The sequence below is a fragment of the Lithobates pipiens genome, unplaced genomic scaffold (genome assembly GCF_037356315.1).
Source record: "Lithobates pipiens isolate NorthernLeopardFrog02 unplaced genomic scaffold, aLitPip1_a1.2 Scaffold_65, whole genome shotgun sequence".
Lineage (NCBI taxonomy): Eukaryota > Metazoa > Chordata > Amphibia > Anura > Ranidae > Lithobates > Lithobates pipiens.
Genome location: NW_027507887.1, coordinates 1730963 through 1748444, shown reverse-complemented (window position 1 = coordinate 1748444; position 17482 = coordinate 1730963). Strand labels below are relative to the sequence as shown.

Genomic DNA, 17482 nt, shown 5'->3' with positions numbered 1-17482 from the left:
ACTGTCCGCAATATTATGATGTGCAGTTTCAGAGAAAAAAATCCTCCTTTTTATTTTTATTTTATTTTTTTATTTTATTCACTTATCATTTTTGATCCTTAATCATGACTTCCTTTCTTTTTTTTTTTTTCTTTCCCCTTCTTTTTTCTTCCTGCCGCGACCGTCCACCTCTCTGGTTTCTCCATTAATGCTGTTCGCACGGACGCCTGGGGGCATAGGCGCCTTGAGTGCCGCTGCCCCTTTTTAGCGCTGCGCAGCTCCCCTCCGGTCGGTTGGAGAGATTGGCCACAGGTTGGTCATCCCTCCCCTTCCAGCTTTTTCCATCGTCTCTCTGTCCCTCTATGTCTGAGCGGACGGGCGTTCCCCGCCCGCCAGCCTGAGGCACTATGGGATTTTTAGGCCTGCCTAGTCTCGTCCTACTGGCGAGCATGCGCACTAGCGCTCCTTTTGTCCGCATCCGGCCGGCTACGTAAGACGCCGGCTTGATGGCGGGGCATATAAAAAGCCAGCGTGACACTGTCATTCCTTGCTAGCTGCAGCCAAGGGTGACGCTTGATTCCCCAGATCCCGCGCCTTTCAGTAAGTTAATTGTCATATTTCTTTTACATTATCATAGCTGACATTCTTTTTTGCCCGAATCTGTTTTCTTTCTTTACTGATTCCTCACCACTCTGCATAGCAAATTTGCTTTCTTCCTATATGCACTTTTAACCTTTTCCTCCCTCTGGTTGAGGTCCTGCCATGCAGACTCTATATATTTGGGTTACTGCCATGGTTCTTATCACCCCTGCATCTATTCATCAGCATAAAACCCTATGCTTTGGGGTGCCATCCTCAATTCCTAGTGTGTGCTTATATGTATGTGTGTTTATGTGTGTGTATACATATATATATACGTGTACATGCATTTTTATGTGTATGTGTACGTATATGTGCACCTATATATTTCATTTACCCATTTATTCTAATTTTTCTTTTCTGCCTTTTTCTCTTGAACTATTACTCAGTTGGTACTTCGTTGGAAGTGCGTCTTCTTAAGTGCTGAACCTCTAACGCTCGCCCATATTTTTACAATTATTCAATTCATGTAAGTAACATATTGAAATAAAAATACTTCCTACTATGTCTTTCAAGAGGGTATTTACCCCTTTAGGTTGACTTATTTTAGCAACCTCTATATTTATTTATTTATTCATTTACTCAGTATTTATTTAATTATTTTAAATCCCTATAAAATTCTACCTTTCATTGTATACTTTCTTTTATTAGTTACTTTGGGCTGGTTTTTTAGCCCCCTGCGAATCAGCATGGCTGTGGTTAACTCTTGAGGTGGACAATTTTCCTACTTTACCATCTACGTAGTGGTCGAAGGTGGGTGTATGTGTTGTGTTTTATTTTATTTTTTGTTTTGTTTTTTTGTTTTGTTTTTTCTCTTATGCTTGCACTCATACCTATTAATCTTTTGATACAACTTTGTGATATACTCTGTTACCATATTATTTTGTTTTTTGGTTTAGATTTCGTTGTAATATTCACACATCCCCTGAAGAAGCAACCTATTGCGAAACATGTCGGGATTATGTGTGTCTAATAAGAACAACCACTGCACTGTATTGTCCTGTATTTTTTAAGCATAATCTGCCATTGATTTTAATTTGAAATTTAATAAATTTTTGTATTAGAAATGTTGTATTCTATTCAATTATGTTTATTATTTATTGTCAATTGCACCGTTAAAATCCCTATTCCCTCTCCTGTCTTTTGATTTATGGCATATAGTAGCTCTATGCATTTCGTGGATTCATCCACTCTTCAGGAGCATGCACGTGGAAAACTGAATGCTGTAGTATAATAATAAGAATATCTGTAAGGTCTGACCCTGTCACGGAAAACAGAGTTTAAAATAAAGTAATTAGAAGTAATATTGGCTAGGATGAACCCCCCAAAACCACTCTCAAGAGTACTTACATTATCTGTATCTATGCAGTAGCAATGTGCCAAAATGAATCAGAATGACCCCATATGGGTATCACTGGTGGGAGCTGAGGTGGTTAAGGCAGACCAGGACTGGACAAGGATGGTTTCCAAAAAATAAAATTCCAAAAATTAATAATGGTCAGCAGTGACCATATGTGCTAAAAATAAAATGCATAGAGCTACTATATGCCATGTTTTATGCCAACTATATGTTTTATTTACTTAATGATCACTTGTAATGTGATTTGTATTTTTAGTGGTCAATTGTTATTGCTGTATGTCTATCCATTGTATGGAATATATTGGTCTTCTTGGTGTACTCATGACTATCCTCATGCAACTTACCACTGATTTTCCAATAAACCTGCCTGCTTCATTTAAAGTCCCAACCTCCAGTCATCCTGATTGCTTTATTCAAATAGGGATGGAGGCAACTGACCTTACCCGGTCACCGCCTCATTTAAAGTCCCAACGTTCTCTTTTTCTTCTTTATGAAGTTTGTATCAGCATAGTATCTCGATTTGGTACTTGTTTACTACAAGAGCCTTTAGTTGTACTTTAAATAAAATATCAACTTGATTGGTAATGTAATGCCATGTACACATGGCCAGACTTTGACAGCAAAGGTCCGACAGATAAGTTCCAAGACAATTCGACCATATGTGGGCTTCATCAGACCTTTGCTGTCGAAAAATCAGACAGACTTTAGATTTAAAACATGTTTCAAATCTTTCCGACGGACTCGAGTCCGGTCGAAAAATCAGTTTGTCTGTATGCTAGTCCGACGGATGAAAACCGACGCTAGGGCAGCTATTGGCTACTGGCTATGAACTTCTTTATTCTAGTCCAGTCTTACGTCATCAAGGTCAAATCCGTCAGACTATGGTGTGATTGTGTGTGGCCAAGCCCGTTCATTCGGAAAGTCCGTCTGAACTCCGCCGAAAGTCCATCGGGAAGACCGTCGGACCTAGTCTGCCGGAAAGTCTGGCCGTATGTACACGGCAATTGGCTCAGTAGATTCTCTTCCCAGAAACCAATTTGCTAAAATATCTTCAAGAGATTTTCAACCATAAAAACAAAAGCCAGAGATTGTTGTTCCTGCCAAAAGCAACAATGCTCAATACCTAATCCATATATTACTTGATTATCACTAAGAAGCTTAAATAGGTCACATCGCTTCCCAAAATTTAATAGCATGTATTCACTAAAAATACTAAATATACAGTATATTCTGAAATCAGAATAATAATAATAAGAGTAATAAGAGTAATATGTGTGGAAGATATTACATTTCTGTGACTAAATTGGGTATGGTAGTATTATTATATGACAACATATGTCACTGTGTACATGTGTATGATGCATAGCAACCTATGATTATAGACAGCTGTTCTCTTATGCGTTAAACTTTTCATGAGATTATAAATGTCCCAGAGTATACAGTGCCTTGAAAAAGTATTCATACCCCTTGAAATTTTCCACATTTTGTCATCTTACAACCAAAAATATAAATGTATTTTATTGGGATTTTATGTGATAGACCAACACAAAGTGACACATAATTGTAACGTGGAAGGAAATGATAAAATGGTTTTCAAAATTGTGGTGTACATTTGTATTCGGCCCCCTTTACTCTGATACCCTTAACTAAAATCTAGTGCAACCAGTTGCCTTCAGAAGTCACATAATTAGTAAATAGAGTCCACCTGTGTGCAATTTCATCTCAGTATAAATACAGCTGTTCTTTGGAGGCCTCAGAGGTTTGTTAGAGAACCTTAGTGAACAAACAGCATCATTAAGGCCAAGGAACACACCAGACAGGTCAGGGATAAAGTTGTGGAGAAGTTTAACCACTTGCTGACCAGCCACCATACTTATACTGTGGCAGAACCTGTACGTCAGCACGTGCATGTGAGATTGCTGGTGTGTGCCCGCCAGCAGCAGCCCAGTGGAATTGATGACCGCCAGCCCCCCGCGATTGCTATATATAGATGCAGAATGGGGATCTGCCATTGTAAACAAGGCGGATCTCCATTCTGACAAGGGACATCTCAGAGATCTGCTGTTCCCTACAGTTAGACTGAGGGAACACGTTTAACCCCTTGATCGCCACCTAGTGTTTACCCCTTCCCTGCCAGTGTCATTTATACATTGATCAGTGCATTTTTATAATGTAATAATGTCACTGGTCCCATAAGGTCAATGTAATAATGTCACAAATGCCAAAAAGTGTCATTTGGGGTCAGATTTGTCCTATGCAATGTCGCAGTCCCGCTAAAAATCGCACTATCAGTAAAACAAAACAATAAAAAAGAAATAAAAGTCCATAAATCGATCCCATAGTTTGTAGACGCGCTAACTTTTGCGCAAACCAATTAATAATACACTTATTGAGATTTTGTTAACCAAAAAATATGTACAAGATTAAATATTGGCATAAACTGATGAATAATTGTGTTTAATTTTTTTTGGATATGAATTACAGCAGAAAGCAAAAAAAAATATTTTTTTTTCAAAATTGTCACTCTTTTTTTGTTCATAGTGCAAAAAAGGAAAAACTCAGAGATGATCAAATACCACCAAAGCTCTATTTGTGGGGAAAAAAAGGACATCAATTTTATTTGGGTACAACGTCACATGACCGCGCAATTGTCAGTTAACCACTTCCCGACCAGCGCACGACGATGTACGTCGACAGAATGGCACGGGCAGGCATATTGGCGTACAGGTACGTCCAATATTCAATGCCGCCCTGCCGGCGGCGCGCTCCCGCGCTGGTCGGGACCCCCGTGAGTCCGGTCGCGGGACCCGCGGACTCGATCGCCGCGGGCATCCCCGCGATCGTCTCATGGAGCGGCCGAATGGAGGAAATGCAGAGTAAACAGCATTTCTCCATTCTGCCTAGCAACTAGTGACGCTGATCTCTGCTCCATGTGATTGGAGCAGAGATCAGTGTTCACTAAATGAAAGCCCAACCCCCCCACAGTTAGTAACACACCCCTAGGAACACTTAACCCCTACACTGCCACCCCCTGGTTAACCCCTTCACTGCCAGTGTCATTTACACAGGAATCACTGCATTTATATAGCAGTGATTACTGTATAAATGACAATGGTCCCAAAAATGTGTCAAAAATGTCCGATGGGTCCCCCACAATGTCGCAGTCACAATAAAAATCGCTGATCGCCGCCATTACTAGTAAAAAAATAAATAATAAAAAATGATTAATAAAAATGCTATAAAACTATCCCTATTTAGTAAACGCTATAACTTTTGCGCAAACCAATCAATAATCGCTTATTGCGATTTTTTTTACCAAAAATATGTAGAAGAATAGGTATCGGCCTAAACTGAGGGAAAAAAAAGTTTTTTTATATATTTTTGGGGGATATTTATTATAACAAAAAGTAAAATATAATGCGTTTTTTTCAAAATTGTCGCTCTATTTTTGTTTATAGCGCAAAAAATAAAAACCGCAGGGGTGATCAAATACCACCAAAAGAAAGCTCTATTTGTGGGAAAATAAGGAAGTCAATTTTGTTTGGGAGCCACGTCGCATGACCGCGCAATTGTCAGTTAAAGCGACGCAGTGCCGAATCGCAAAAAGTGGTCTGGTCTTTGACCAGCAAATTGGTCCGGTCTGAAAGTGGTTAAAAAAGTCCAGCCTGAACTTGTTTGGCTGGGCTTCTCCTATGGGTCACAGGAGAGCAATTAGTTTTGCACTCCTGTGACCTGTTTTCAGGAGAGAGCAGTCTGAAGTCCGCTCTCTGCTGACGTCACACAGATCAGTCCATGCACAGTGTCATCCTGACTTTGAGGCCCCTTTCACACATGCGGACCCGTTCAGATCCGCTTGTGAGTTTTTTCAAGTGGATCTGAGTGGTCACTGTGTACAGCTCTATGGTGACATGTCCGCTGACATCCAATCCGCCCCAATCCGATCCGCTCTGCAAAATCCAGATGAATGGATGTCCTATTTTCCATCTGTCTGGGGGATCGGATCGGATGAAAATGGACAGGTGGTCCGTAATAATCCGATCCCCCCTTAGAGGAGAGCGGACTCTCTGACAGGTCCGTCCCTGCACAGAGTTAAGAGACTGACTTGTCATCTGCCGGCTCAGCTGGGATCAACAGAGCGATCCCCGCTGAGCAAGCGGAGTAGCGAAAATGGACAGCCCCCCGTGAAAGGGGCCTTAGAGTTTGGATCCCACCAGGTGTCTGGACTGATGGCCGAGATTGCCACACCCTGCCGCCCCAGTGAGCATGGAGGAGCCGAGACATCTACGATGTTCGATGGCTCGGTTCTCAGTGTAGAGGTGGGGGGGGGGTGAAGATGCTCACCCATCTAGGTAAGTATGAATCTGAAAAAAAATTAAAACCCCATACTTCTCTTTTAAAGCGACGCAGTGTCGTATCGCAAAAAATGGCCTGGTCATTAAGGAGGCAAACATTTCTGGGGCTGAAGCGGTTAAAGCACGGTTAGGTTATAAAAAAATATCCCAAGCTTTAAACATCTCACGGAGCATGTTCAAGACATGGCCGTTCACCTAAACTGACCGGTTGGGCAAGGAGAGCATTAAAGAAGCAGCCAAGAGGCCCATGGTAACTCTGGTTACATGGTGGCAGCATCATCTAGCGGGATGCTTTTCTTCGGAAAGGGACAGGGTAGCTAGTCAGAGTTAATGGAAAGATGGATGGAGCCAAATACAGGGCAATCTTAGAAGAAAACGTGGAGGTTTCACCTTTCAGTAGGTGACAACATACAGTACAGTAGTCTGGAAACCACTACAGGATAACTAGAAGAACTGACTTTCAGATAGAGATTAGAGAGATGAGGATTCCCTTAATGGTTTCACACAAAGATACAGCCCTGGTTAAAGTGGTTAGAGAAGAGAAAAGCACTGGTTTTAACGCTTGCAGGGATGGGAACCAATGTGCAGGCTCTGAGAGCTGCTTTTTGTATTTGATAGTTTTTTTTACCTGGTGCTGTTGGCCATGTTTTAACCACTTCAGCATCTTTAAGGTTCATGACCAGACCATTTTGTGTGAAATGGCAATGCGTTATTTTAACTGACAATTGCGTGAAAATGCATGTATACAAATAAAATGTCATTTTTTTTCTCACAAATAGAGCTTTCTTTTGGTGGCATTTGTCGTTTTTATTATTTGCGCTATTAATTAAAAAAGACTGACAATTTTGAAAAAATAAAAACAATATTTTAAAAAAATACCCAATAAAAAATAAATTAAAAAAAATGTAAAAAAACTCACATTTCTTCATCAATTTAGGCCAATATGTGTTCTACTACATAGTTTTCAATAAAAAAAATCCCAATAAGCATACTTTGATTGGTTTGTACAAAAGTTATAAGGTCTACAAACTATGGAATATATTTTTGGAATTTTTATTTATTTATTTTTACTAGTAATATCAGCGATCAGTGACTCATGTGACTTTTTGGGGACCAGTGACACTAATACAGTGATCAGTGCAAAAAAATATGGCCGTTCTTCTAGCTCTTTTACAGGCGGTGGCCCAGTCTTCTGTCGCCGCTGTCGCCGTCTTCTGTTCTTCTCTTCTTCTGTTCAGAAGAAAAGAACAGAAGACGGCGACAGCGGTGACAGAAGACCGGGCCACCGCCTGTAAAAGAGCTAGAAGAAGGCGCGGTGGCCCGGCAAGAAGAACCGAAGAGGGGGACAAGACCCCCGAAGTCGGAAGAAGACCGGGCTCCTCCGCTAGTAAAAGAGCTAGCAGAAGATAGAGGAGGAGTCCGGGAAGAAGACCCCCGGAGCTGTGCAATAAACTATTTTAACCCTTGTGTGTTGTGTTTTGTTTTTACTTTTTTTCACAGGTGAATGGGTAGGGGTACATTGTACTCCATACTCATTCACATAGGGTGGGGGGGCCGGGATCCAGGGGCCCCCTTATTAAAGGGGGCTCACGGATTCTGATAAGCCCCCCGCCAGGAGACCCCGACAAACAACGGCCAGGGTTGTCGGGAAGAGGCCCTTGTCCTCATCAACACGGGGACAAGGTGCTTTGGGGTGGGGGGGCGCGCGGTGCGGTTCAGGAGGAGTGGGGGCGCTCCCTCGTCCCAACCCCCTTTCCTGGCCGGCCGGGTAGTGTGCTCGGATAAGGGTCTGATATGGACCTAGGGGGGGACCCCCACGCCGATTTTTCGGCGTAGGGATTCCCCTTTAACTCCATACCAGGTGACAGGGCCAGCGACGCCTCCTTTGCTGGCCCCGGCTACCTGGAGACGCGCTCAAAATTAGCAGACTTTCCCTCGCGTGTTTCAAAAGTACGGCGGATAGTTCGGCGGACTTAGTACGCCATATTAGTCCACCGCAAAAGTGCCGTGTGTGGGCAGATAGCTCGTTCGGAAAGTCCAGCGGAAAGTCCGCCAGACTAAGTCCGCCAGATAGTCTGCTACGTGTGTACGCAGCATTAGGAGAACCAGTCCTGAGGGTGGGCTCACGTGATTGGGAATCATGGAAAAACAGTTCATATGAATGCTACAACTTTATCATGCCCTTTTCAAAGGATTGAAGAGGAGCTTTCGTTTTTTTTTTTTTCTTTTTAGATGTACACATGAAAGAGGTCAGCTTAATGTAAAAGACCATATGTAATATATGTTTAAAATCTTTTAAAAATAAAAAAAATGTTGTACTCTACATACATTTCATAATTTTATATATAAACAAAAAAAAAGTTCAGAATGGAATAACCTGATTTACATTGAACCCTATGGGAAAATTTGCCTTGGTTCACGACCAGAGTCGTTTTGCGAATTAAGTTTGTGAACCGAGGTATCACTGTACCTGAAAAAAAAAGAAAATTGTGCCTGTGTCCAAATATATATGGACCTAACTGTATATGAACTGAGTAATAAATAAATAGACTATTGGTATGGATCAAACAATGGCAGTGGCTTAAACGGGAATGCCTAAATAAAACATGAGCCTATTCTTTGTATAATTTCCGCATTTGATAGGCCCTTGCACTTACAAAATTAACACTGATAATTGTGCCACAGGGAAGTCTCACAGATGCACATAAACCTTAACACAAGCGAATTAAACATTTCCATTACCGTATATACTCGAGTATAAGCCGAGATTTTCAGCCTCTTTTTTGAGGCTGAAAGTGCCCCCTCGGCTTATACTCGAGTCACCGCTGTCTGACTGCTCGATCAGCGTATCGAGCAGACAGACGGCGGACATTAAAATTTAAAAGCCGCGCCTCCTTCTCCGCCTCCGCCTGTGATAGGCGGAACACTGAATTTCCCAGCAGTCAGTGTTCCACCTATCACGGACATCCGCTCATTCTCATACTACGGACGAGTATGAGAGGATGTCCGTGATAGGCGGAACACAGGCTGCTGGGAAATTGAGTGTTCCGCCTATCACAGGCGGAGGCGGAATTTTGAATTGTAGAATGGCCGCCGAGAAGAGCGGCGATCCATCGGCACGGCACGGGACGGAGGAGGCACGGGACGGAGGAGGCACGGCACGGGACGGAGGAGGCACGGGAAGGAGGAGGCACGGCACGGGACGGAGGAGGCACGGGACGGAGGAGGCACGGCACGGGTCGGAGGAGGCTCGGGACGACGGCGGCTCGGGACGGAGGCTTGGGACACAGGTAGGCTGGACACACACACAAGGCTGCACGGACACACACACACACACACACACACACACACACACACACACACACACACACACAAGGCTGCACGGACACACACACACACACACACACACACACACACAGGGATGGATGGATGGATGGATACACACACACACACACAGGGATGGATGGATGGATGGATACACACACACACACACACACACACACAGGGATGGATGGATGGATGGATGGATACACACACAGGGATGGATGGACGGACACACACACAGGGATGGATGGACACACAGGGATGGACGGACACACACACAGGGATGGACAGCCATGTCTCACCCTCGGCTTATACACGAGTCAATAAGTTTTCCAGTTTTTTGGGGGTAAATTGGGGGCCTCGGCTTATATTCGGGTCGGCCTATACTCGAGTATATACGGTATGTATGCTTTTTCTGAATTTTGCTGAGCAAATCTTACTTGATTAAAATGTTTAAAGCCAGGGTACAGGCAAAAAAATAAAAATAAAATAAGGTTTTCCAATGCAGTGGGGCTTTGCCCGTTCTGCATGGGTCAACTGCTTGTTTTGTTCAGGGGAAAGAAGAAAGCTATATACTCACCTGATCCTTTGTTCCACACGACGAGCCTCCATAATTCAGCATTTAAACTGGAGCACGACTGTTTCTGATGTCCTGACATCCAGAGCAGGTCTATGGGCGTGTTGATGTAAGGAACAGTCCACTGCTAGACTGCTAGACCAAAGGGGCATTTAGCCACAGGGACCATTCTTGTGTGCGGCGGATCTGAGAATTAGGTAAATATATCTGTGTTCTCCAATCCCCTATACAAAAACATATTTTTTTTGCCCAGAGTTGGCCTTTAAGGACTAGTTGGTAAATCAGCAACTGTTGAGACAATGAACACTTTGGTCAAGAGTATGTAATGTACAATAAACAATCACATAACAGCATGCGATTGTCAGGAGTAGAAGGTCCCTTGCATTGGTGGCCAGTGGTGAGTGGGGTTAGTAGTCAGTACCCCCTAAAACACTAGTGGTCAGGGCACTTGGCAGTCAGTATGGCGTGTTCCCTTAGAAGGTGGTGGTTGGTGCTCAATAACTTAAATGGTGGTGGGCAGTACCCTCTACAATATTGGTGTTCGGTAGTCTGTGCCCCATGCAATATTTGAGGAAAGTACCCCCTGCAGTATGATGGTCGGTATCCTCTGCAGCATAGGTGATCAGTGCCAAGTCATGTATGGCCAATGGTAGCTCAGTAAGACAAATCATTGGTGCTCATTGGTAATTACATAAGAGAAGATGCAGAGGTACCATGCCTCTGAGTGCAGAAACTAAGTAGCATTGGGAAGAATATCACTCCAGCTGGCACTTCCTACGTTTCTCTTTTTGACCATTGGGACTAACTAGCTGTAACTCTGTATTCCACAATGCTTTTTTTTAAAGATACGTTGTAATAAAGAGACACAGTTAGAGCAGGGAACCCAGGGCAGTCAGAATTATTCTGGGCAAAGGCAGTTGTCACTAGACCCAGGCACCAGGCAGGAGAGTTGGGTCATGTGCTTGTGGTATCAACCAAACCAAAAATAGGGTTATAGGCGTTTTGCCAATAGAAAATAAAAAGGTGTCAATAATGGCATGCTGTGTCCCATTGACTACAATGCAAAAATCGCACCTCAATGACTTCAATGTAAAAACACCCTCTCCAAATGATGGATGTAGTATATGTTAATGAGAAATACCAATGGGAGGCTGTGACCTCCACTGTTAATAACGACTGTTGTAACTACTGCACTTTGTCCATTTCTGAAAACTTTAATAAAAATTATATTTGAAAAAAAAAAAACAGGGTTAAAAACACACCTAAATCCAGGTTTTTCAAATGCACTTAGGTGCGTTTAGATGGGTTCAGGTTCATCAAGCATTGGACATTCATTAATTTCATTGGCCAGGAGTTTTAATTTATTCTGACCAATGAAATGAATGAGCATTCAAGCATTAAACCAGAATTTGATGCATTCAGATTTTTGACCCTTAACACCCCTCCCTTTAAATGCCTACAATTGCATGGGCACATAGGCTAACATAGAAGGGCATTTAAAGGCAAAAAAAGAATGGCATTTTTTAGCTGAAGTGTGTACGAGGCCTTTAGGAGGGTGCTTAAAGATGACTCCCCAAGAATAAGGACGTTTTTTTAACGAGAGACCCCCATGCCGGCAACCTCCTCCTCCTCCCCTTAGCAATCCCTTCCCCAGGTATTATAAATGCAAAAGAGCTCAGTGCCTGTCAGCATTGGCGTTTTAGGAAGGGTACCCCTTTTTTTAAATGAACAATAAACAGAGCAAATTCCTCTATAGTGTGTAATAGCCTCAATCCAAAGCACTGATTGTCCTCTCTCCTCCCTCTGCATCACTCATTTCTGACAGGTTATCCCAACATGGCCACTGCCCCCCCCCCCCTCCAGAACACAGAAGGTGATTTACAGCCTTAGCTGTGCATGTTTCCCTGAGATTGTGTGTAGATGGGCGTGTCCTTTCCCTCCACTCAGGTCTCAGATTACACTGAGTTCTGTGCGCTATGATGTGCAGTGGGTGAGGTCAGATCCTCCTGCTGAAGCTGAGAAATAGCCTTTGATCGGTGCGTTTTAGAAGGCTATAGAGAAGACTGCAAACAACCAGGTACATCTTACGATGGAGGATTAGTTTCATCTCTGTGTAGGCCAGTCACTACACTGGGTATATGTAAGGCTTTACAACCTCTTTAAAGCTGCCCCCCCCCATGTTGAGCTGGTATAAGTATGATTGAGAGCAAACGCTTACTTACTGCCCTCTTGCTGGGGGGATAAAAGCCTATATAGCTGATATACTAGACTGCTAGTCTGGGAGGGACGGGAGCCTTTTTTAATACAAACACGCATGTTTGCTGCTTCATACTGGCATTAGAGTAGTGCTGTTCTGTCCTAATCAGGTTTTAATAGGGTGGATGGTACGAAAAACATCATCACCCAAGGAAGAACAGAATGTTACTTATTCTGGCAAGCCTACAGAGTCTTCCTAAATTGTCACTATTGACTTTCTAGCCATGTCCCTAAATGTCAGGTCAGTAGTATTCAGCAGTCACCCCCATCCAATGTGCTGGTCTGCTCATGAAATAAAGCTAGCCATACACGGAAAGAAATTCAGCTAGTTCTGCAGGGACAGGTTACATTTTATTCAGTGTGTCACTGCCCCTCCCCTGATGGGAATTGTTCACATGATTGACTTTTGTCAAGGGGACGTGCTGGAAATTAGATTTTCTAAATCAATGGCTGCAGACAATCAATTTTAGTCTCTCTCCCCCCCCCCCTCTGTTTTCACCTGATTATCTGCCCAGTAACACACCTCCTGTATTAGAGTGCTTCCATTCTGGATGACGGAGCACAGGGTCACATTTGGACAGCAGCACTGTAAGTCTGTGGGGAGAGGAGTGTTAGATGTACTAGCAGATTTAGATACACTAACAAATTGAATACAAACTCCAGCTAATACTTCATAAGCAGTTACAGCAGCAGTTTTGTTCCTTTTGAGATAAAGGATTTCCCTAAATAAAAGCTGATCATTGTAAGCACCTACTGTATGTCAGTTTCAAAGTGGTTGTAAGCCAATACATATACCCAGTGAAGTGACTGGCCTCATGTGACAGAGAGATAAAACAAATTCTCCTACATATGTTGTATCCGTTTATCTGCAGTCTTCTCTAAATCCATTCAAAGCGCAGAATTTATAAACTGCATCTGAGCTGTCAGAAAAAAGGGGGTGTACAGCTGAAGTTACACTCTGCGGAGCTCAGTAAGGAGAGCTCTGACAGCTGATTGGAGAGAACAGACACACCCCTTCACACAGCACACAGGAACAGAGCCGAGGCTGTCAATCAGTTGGAGAGTCTTCCCTTGTCACCTTTTTTTCTCTTGGTGTCAGGAAAACTTGTCAGCAGTGACTCATGCTGATAGCAGAAGAACAAAGCAGCAGACAGAAAGTACACTTAGTGCTCTGGATTGAGACAAGTACACACTATAGAGGGATATGCTTTGTTCATATTTCACATCTGAGGTTTACAACCATTTTAGCCACTTCCCGGCCACCGCAACACTGATGTACATCGACAGAATGGCACAGGTGCCCAAAAGGACGTACCCGTATGTCCTTTCGTAAGGTTAGCGGGCGCGCACATGCCATGTGAGCATGCCCGTGGACTTAATGTCCTCTGGCCCGTGATCGTGACGAGGAGAGGCAGAACGGGGAGATGCCTATGTAAACAAGGCCTTTTCCTGTTCTGCCTAGCAACATGACAGGGATCTACTGCTCCCAGTGATCTCTGTCATGTCCTAGGTAGCTCATCACCCATTACAGTTAGAACACACTGAGGGAGCACTGTTAACCCCTTGATCACCCCCTAGTGTTTAACCCCCTTCCCTGCCAGTGGCATTTACACAGTAATCGGTGGCTTTTTTTTTTTTTTTAGCTCTGTAAAAATGTCAATGGTCCCAAAATAGTGTCAAAAGTGTCCGATCTGTCCACCGCAATGTCGCAGTCCCGTAAAAAAAAAAAAAAATAAATAAAAAAAATCGCTGATCACCGCCATTACTAATAAAAAAAAAAAAATAAGAAAAATGCCATAAATCTATCACCTATTTTGTAGATGCTGTAACGTTTGCGCAAACCAATCAATATACACTTATTGTGATTTTTTTTTTACCAAAAGAAAGTAGGAGCATACGTATCGGCCTAAACTGAGAAAGAAATTATTTTTGGGGGGGATATTTATTATAGCAAAAAGTAAAGAAAAATATTATATATATATATATATATATATATATATATATATATATATATATCATTTTTTTTTTTTTTAATGCATAGGTGAAAAAAAACACGAACTTTACAACTCCTTTAAGGTATGTTTCTAGTGGAGTGTTCATCCCACTAGTGTGCTGTGCTCTGATCCATGCATACAAACACATAGGATGATAGCACCGGCACACAGTACAATATCTATCACACAACAGGTTTCCCATGGAAGGTAAACAATGCTCCCAGATGATCTCTTTGACGTTCTCATTTGGGTGGCCATTATTCATTGGAATATTCTGTGCCAAGCTGCTAGAGGTAATACCCTAATCTTAATTGGAATCTTACATTTCCGATGAGATGCTAAAAACTCCAATGCTTTGTATGTCTGATTTGCATAATTGTTGATACGACACTAGCTAACACATCGTGAAGTCTAAGCTGTCAGGATCTGAACCAACACATTCATGTTGTGGGTATAGGTGCTTAATAAAAGCTAATGGCACGTATGTCACTAGACGGCATATGTGACAGGATGGCTTCGACGGGTAGACAGCTCCTGCAATTTCACAGCCCAAGGCAAAGATTGCCGTCTAGAGACAACTACTACTGCAGCAGCATTTCGCTGCTTACCTGTAGCGGTACTGAATGTCTGGATTTATTGTGTACACAGACATAATATAATATGGATATCTAGGCAGGAGGATCCAGTGTACCGCGTAGGGCTCATTTACACCAGCAGCTGCCACGCCAAGCCCATCTCACGGAAACCTTTTTTTCTTTCTTGACTTTGAATGACACTTCATTCAGTCCTAACATCCGCAGCGCCGTGCGATATTTGATTGCGTTGCACAATGCCGCACTGAAAAAAATAAAAAAGTGCTACTTTTTCCAGTGTACTGCACACTGCCACAACACAGAGGTGCCAACCTACCAACCTAATAGGAATCAAGGTGCTTGCCCTGTCCTTGCATGTTGACTGCGCTGGTGTAAACGAGGGGAAAACATTTGCGTCTGCAAAATAGTTCTTTCCTTACTTTAGCTAATGCAATCAGGAGTAAATGACGCTGAAATACTGACCGCAGGGGCAGAACTTTCTACTTTGATTTGATGCAACGCAGAGCATAATTAAAGAGCGCACTGCGGTGTAAGATTACAGAGTTCAACGCAGCTCAAGATTATAGAGCAAAATTCAGCACAAGAGCGCAATGCAGCGCAAGATTACAAAGCACAACACAGCTCGAGATTACACAGAGCAACATGTCGCAAGATTACAGAACACAGCGCAAGATTAAAGAGCGCAACACAGTTTGAGATTACACAGTGCAACATGGCGCAAGATTACAGAAGGCAACAGCAGTGCAAGATTACAGAGCGCAAGGCAGCACACGATTACAGAACATAACACAGCTCAAGCTTACAGAGCACAATGCAACTCAAGATTAAAGAACGCAATACCATGCAAGATTACAGATCACAACACAGTGCAAGATTACAGAGCGCAAGGAAGCTCAAGATTACACAGTGCAACATGGTGTTAGATACAGAACGCAGCACGGAGAAGATTACAGATCATAACGCGGCGCAATATTACAGATCACAGCACGCTGCAAGATTACAGAGCGCAATGTGGCACAAAATTACAGAGTGCAACGCAGCGCAAAATTACAGATCACAGCGCTGTGCAAGGTTAGAGTTCAACGTGGCGCAAGGTTACAGAGCGCAACTTGGCGCAAGGTTACAGAGCGCAACTTGGCGCAAGGTTACAGAGCGCAACGTGGCGCAAGATTACAGAGCGCAACGTGGCGCAAGGTTAGAGCTCAACGTGGCGCAAGATTACAGAGCGCAACGTGGCGCAAGGTTACAGAGCTCAACGTGGCGCAAGGTTACAGAGCTCAACGTGGCGCAAGGTTACAGAGCGCAACGTGGCGCAAGGTTACAGAGCGCAACGTGGCGCAAGGTTACAGAGCGCAACGTGGCGCAAGGTTACAGAGCACAACGCAGAGCAAGATTACAAAGCGCAATGTGGCGCAAGATTACAGAGCGCAACATGGCGCAAGGTTACAGAGTGCAACGCAGAGCAAGATTACAGAGCGCAATGTGGCACAAGATTACAGAACGCAACGCAGCCCGAAATTACACAGCGCAACGTGGTGCAAGATTACATATCGCAGTGCGGTGCAAGATTTCAGAGCACAACGCTGCGCAACTCAGCGCAAGATTACAGAGCGCAGCACCGCTGTGCGCACTTATATAAACATAAAATCACTATACCTGTACGGATGCAAAGGCAGAATTTTGCGCCGTGCACACGACTTGTGATGGATAGGACTGGCTGCCTAATTCATGTCATTTTCCAGGAGGGAAATAATGAGTGTGATGTGCTCAGCTGACATGTTGAGGTGACAATGACATTAGAGAATAAAGTTGCTGTGATGATATGAGGATGATGACCTGGTGATAGAGTGCAGTACAGGCTGATGTCCCCCTCTCCCCTGACTTACATGTCCTTGGCCGGTAAGTTCTTGCCTTCCACTATCCGGATGAATAGAGAACTCCTTCTAGCCATGGCTGAGCACACAGACAGGGATGAGGCGCCTCTCCCCCGGTACATCCAGCGCTCTCTATGTGTGTGTCAGGTGCTCGTAGCTGAGAAGGAACGAATAACAATCACATCGCAGCCAGTAGCTGGAGGAGAGCGGGGAGGGCGTGGCTTGTAAAGTGCACACAGCCCAGACCTGTTGTAGTCCGGAGTGTATGAATGTAGAGCGGAGTCCCGGGCTGAGGGGGCGGTACTGAGTGACGTATACACAATTTGTGTCATCTCTACACCACCACCACACTCCCCGCACTCCCTCCCAGCCCATTCTAACCCGTGCTAGGCTGGGGCTCGCCTGACGTCAGGGAAATTACCTTTTCCACTCAACGCACAGCACTTCATTAAACCATCATATGCAGGGGCTTCACTGGGCTTTGCTTTGTCTTTCAGGAAAAAGTCACAATAAACTATGGGGCAAAAACATTCC

The 17482-nt window shown here is 43.6% G+C and overlaps 1 protein-coding gene across 4 annotated transcripts in view; it reads right to left on the bottom strand.

The window, feature by feature from the left end:
- Window positions 1-17214, bottom strand: part of LOC143958930 (ras GTPase-activating protein 4-like) — a 238831-nt gene extending 221617 nt beyond the window's left edge. For 2 of the 4 annotated variants that reach the window (XR_013270146.1, XM_077467917.1), the window contains exon 1: window positions 16961-17212. Coding sequence is in view for 2 of the 4 variants with exons in the window: in XM_077467917.1 (XP_077324043.1) it covers window positions 16961-17070 (110 nt within the window). In the remaining 2 variants the exon portion in view is untranslated. Of the gene's footprint in view, window positions 1-16960 lie in introns of all 4 variants that reach the window. The other 2 variants (XM_077467919.1, XM_077467918.1) reach the window with 2 other exon arrangements.
- Between the last annotated feature and the right edge of the window lie 268 nt (window positions 17215-17482).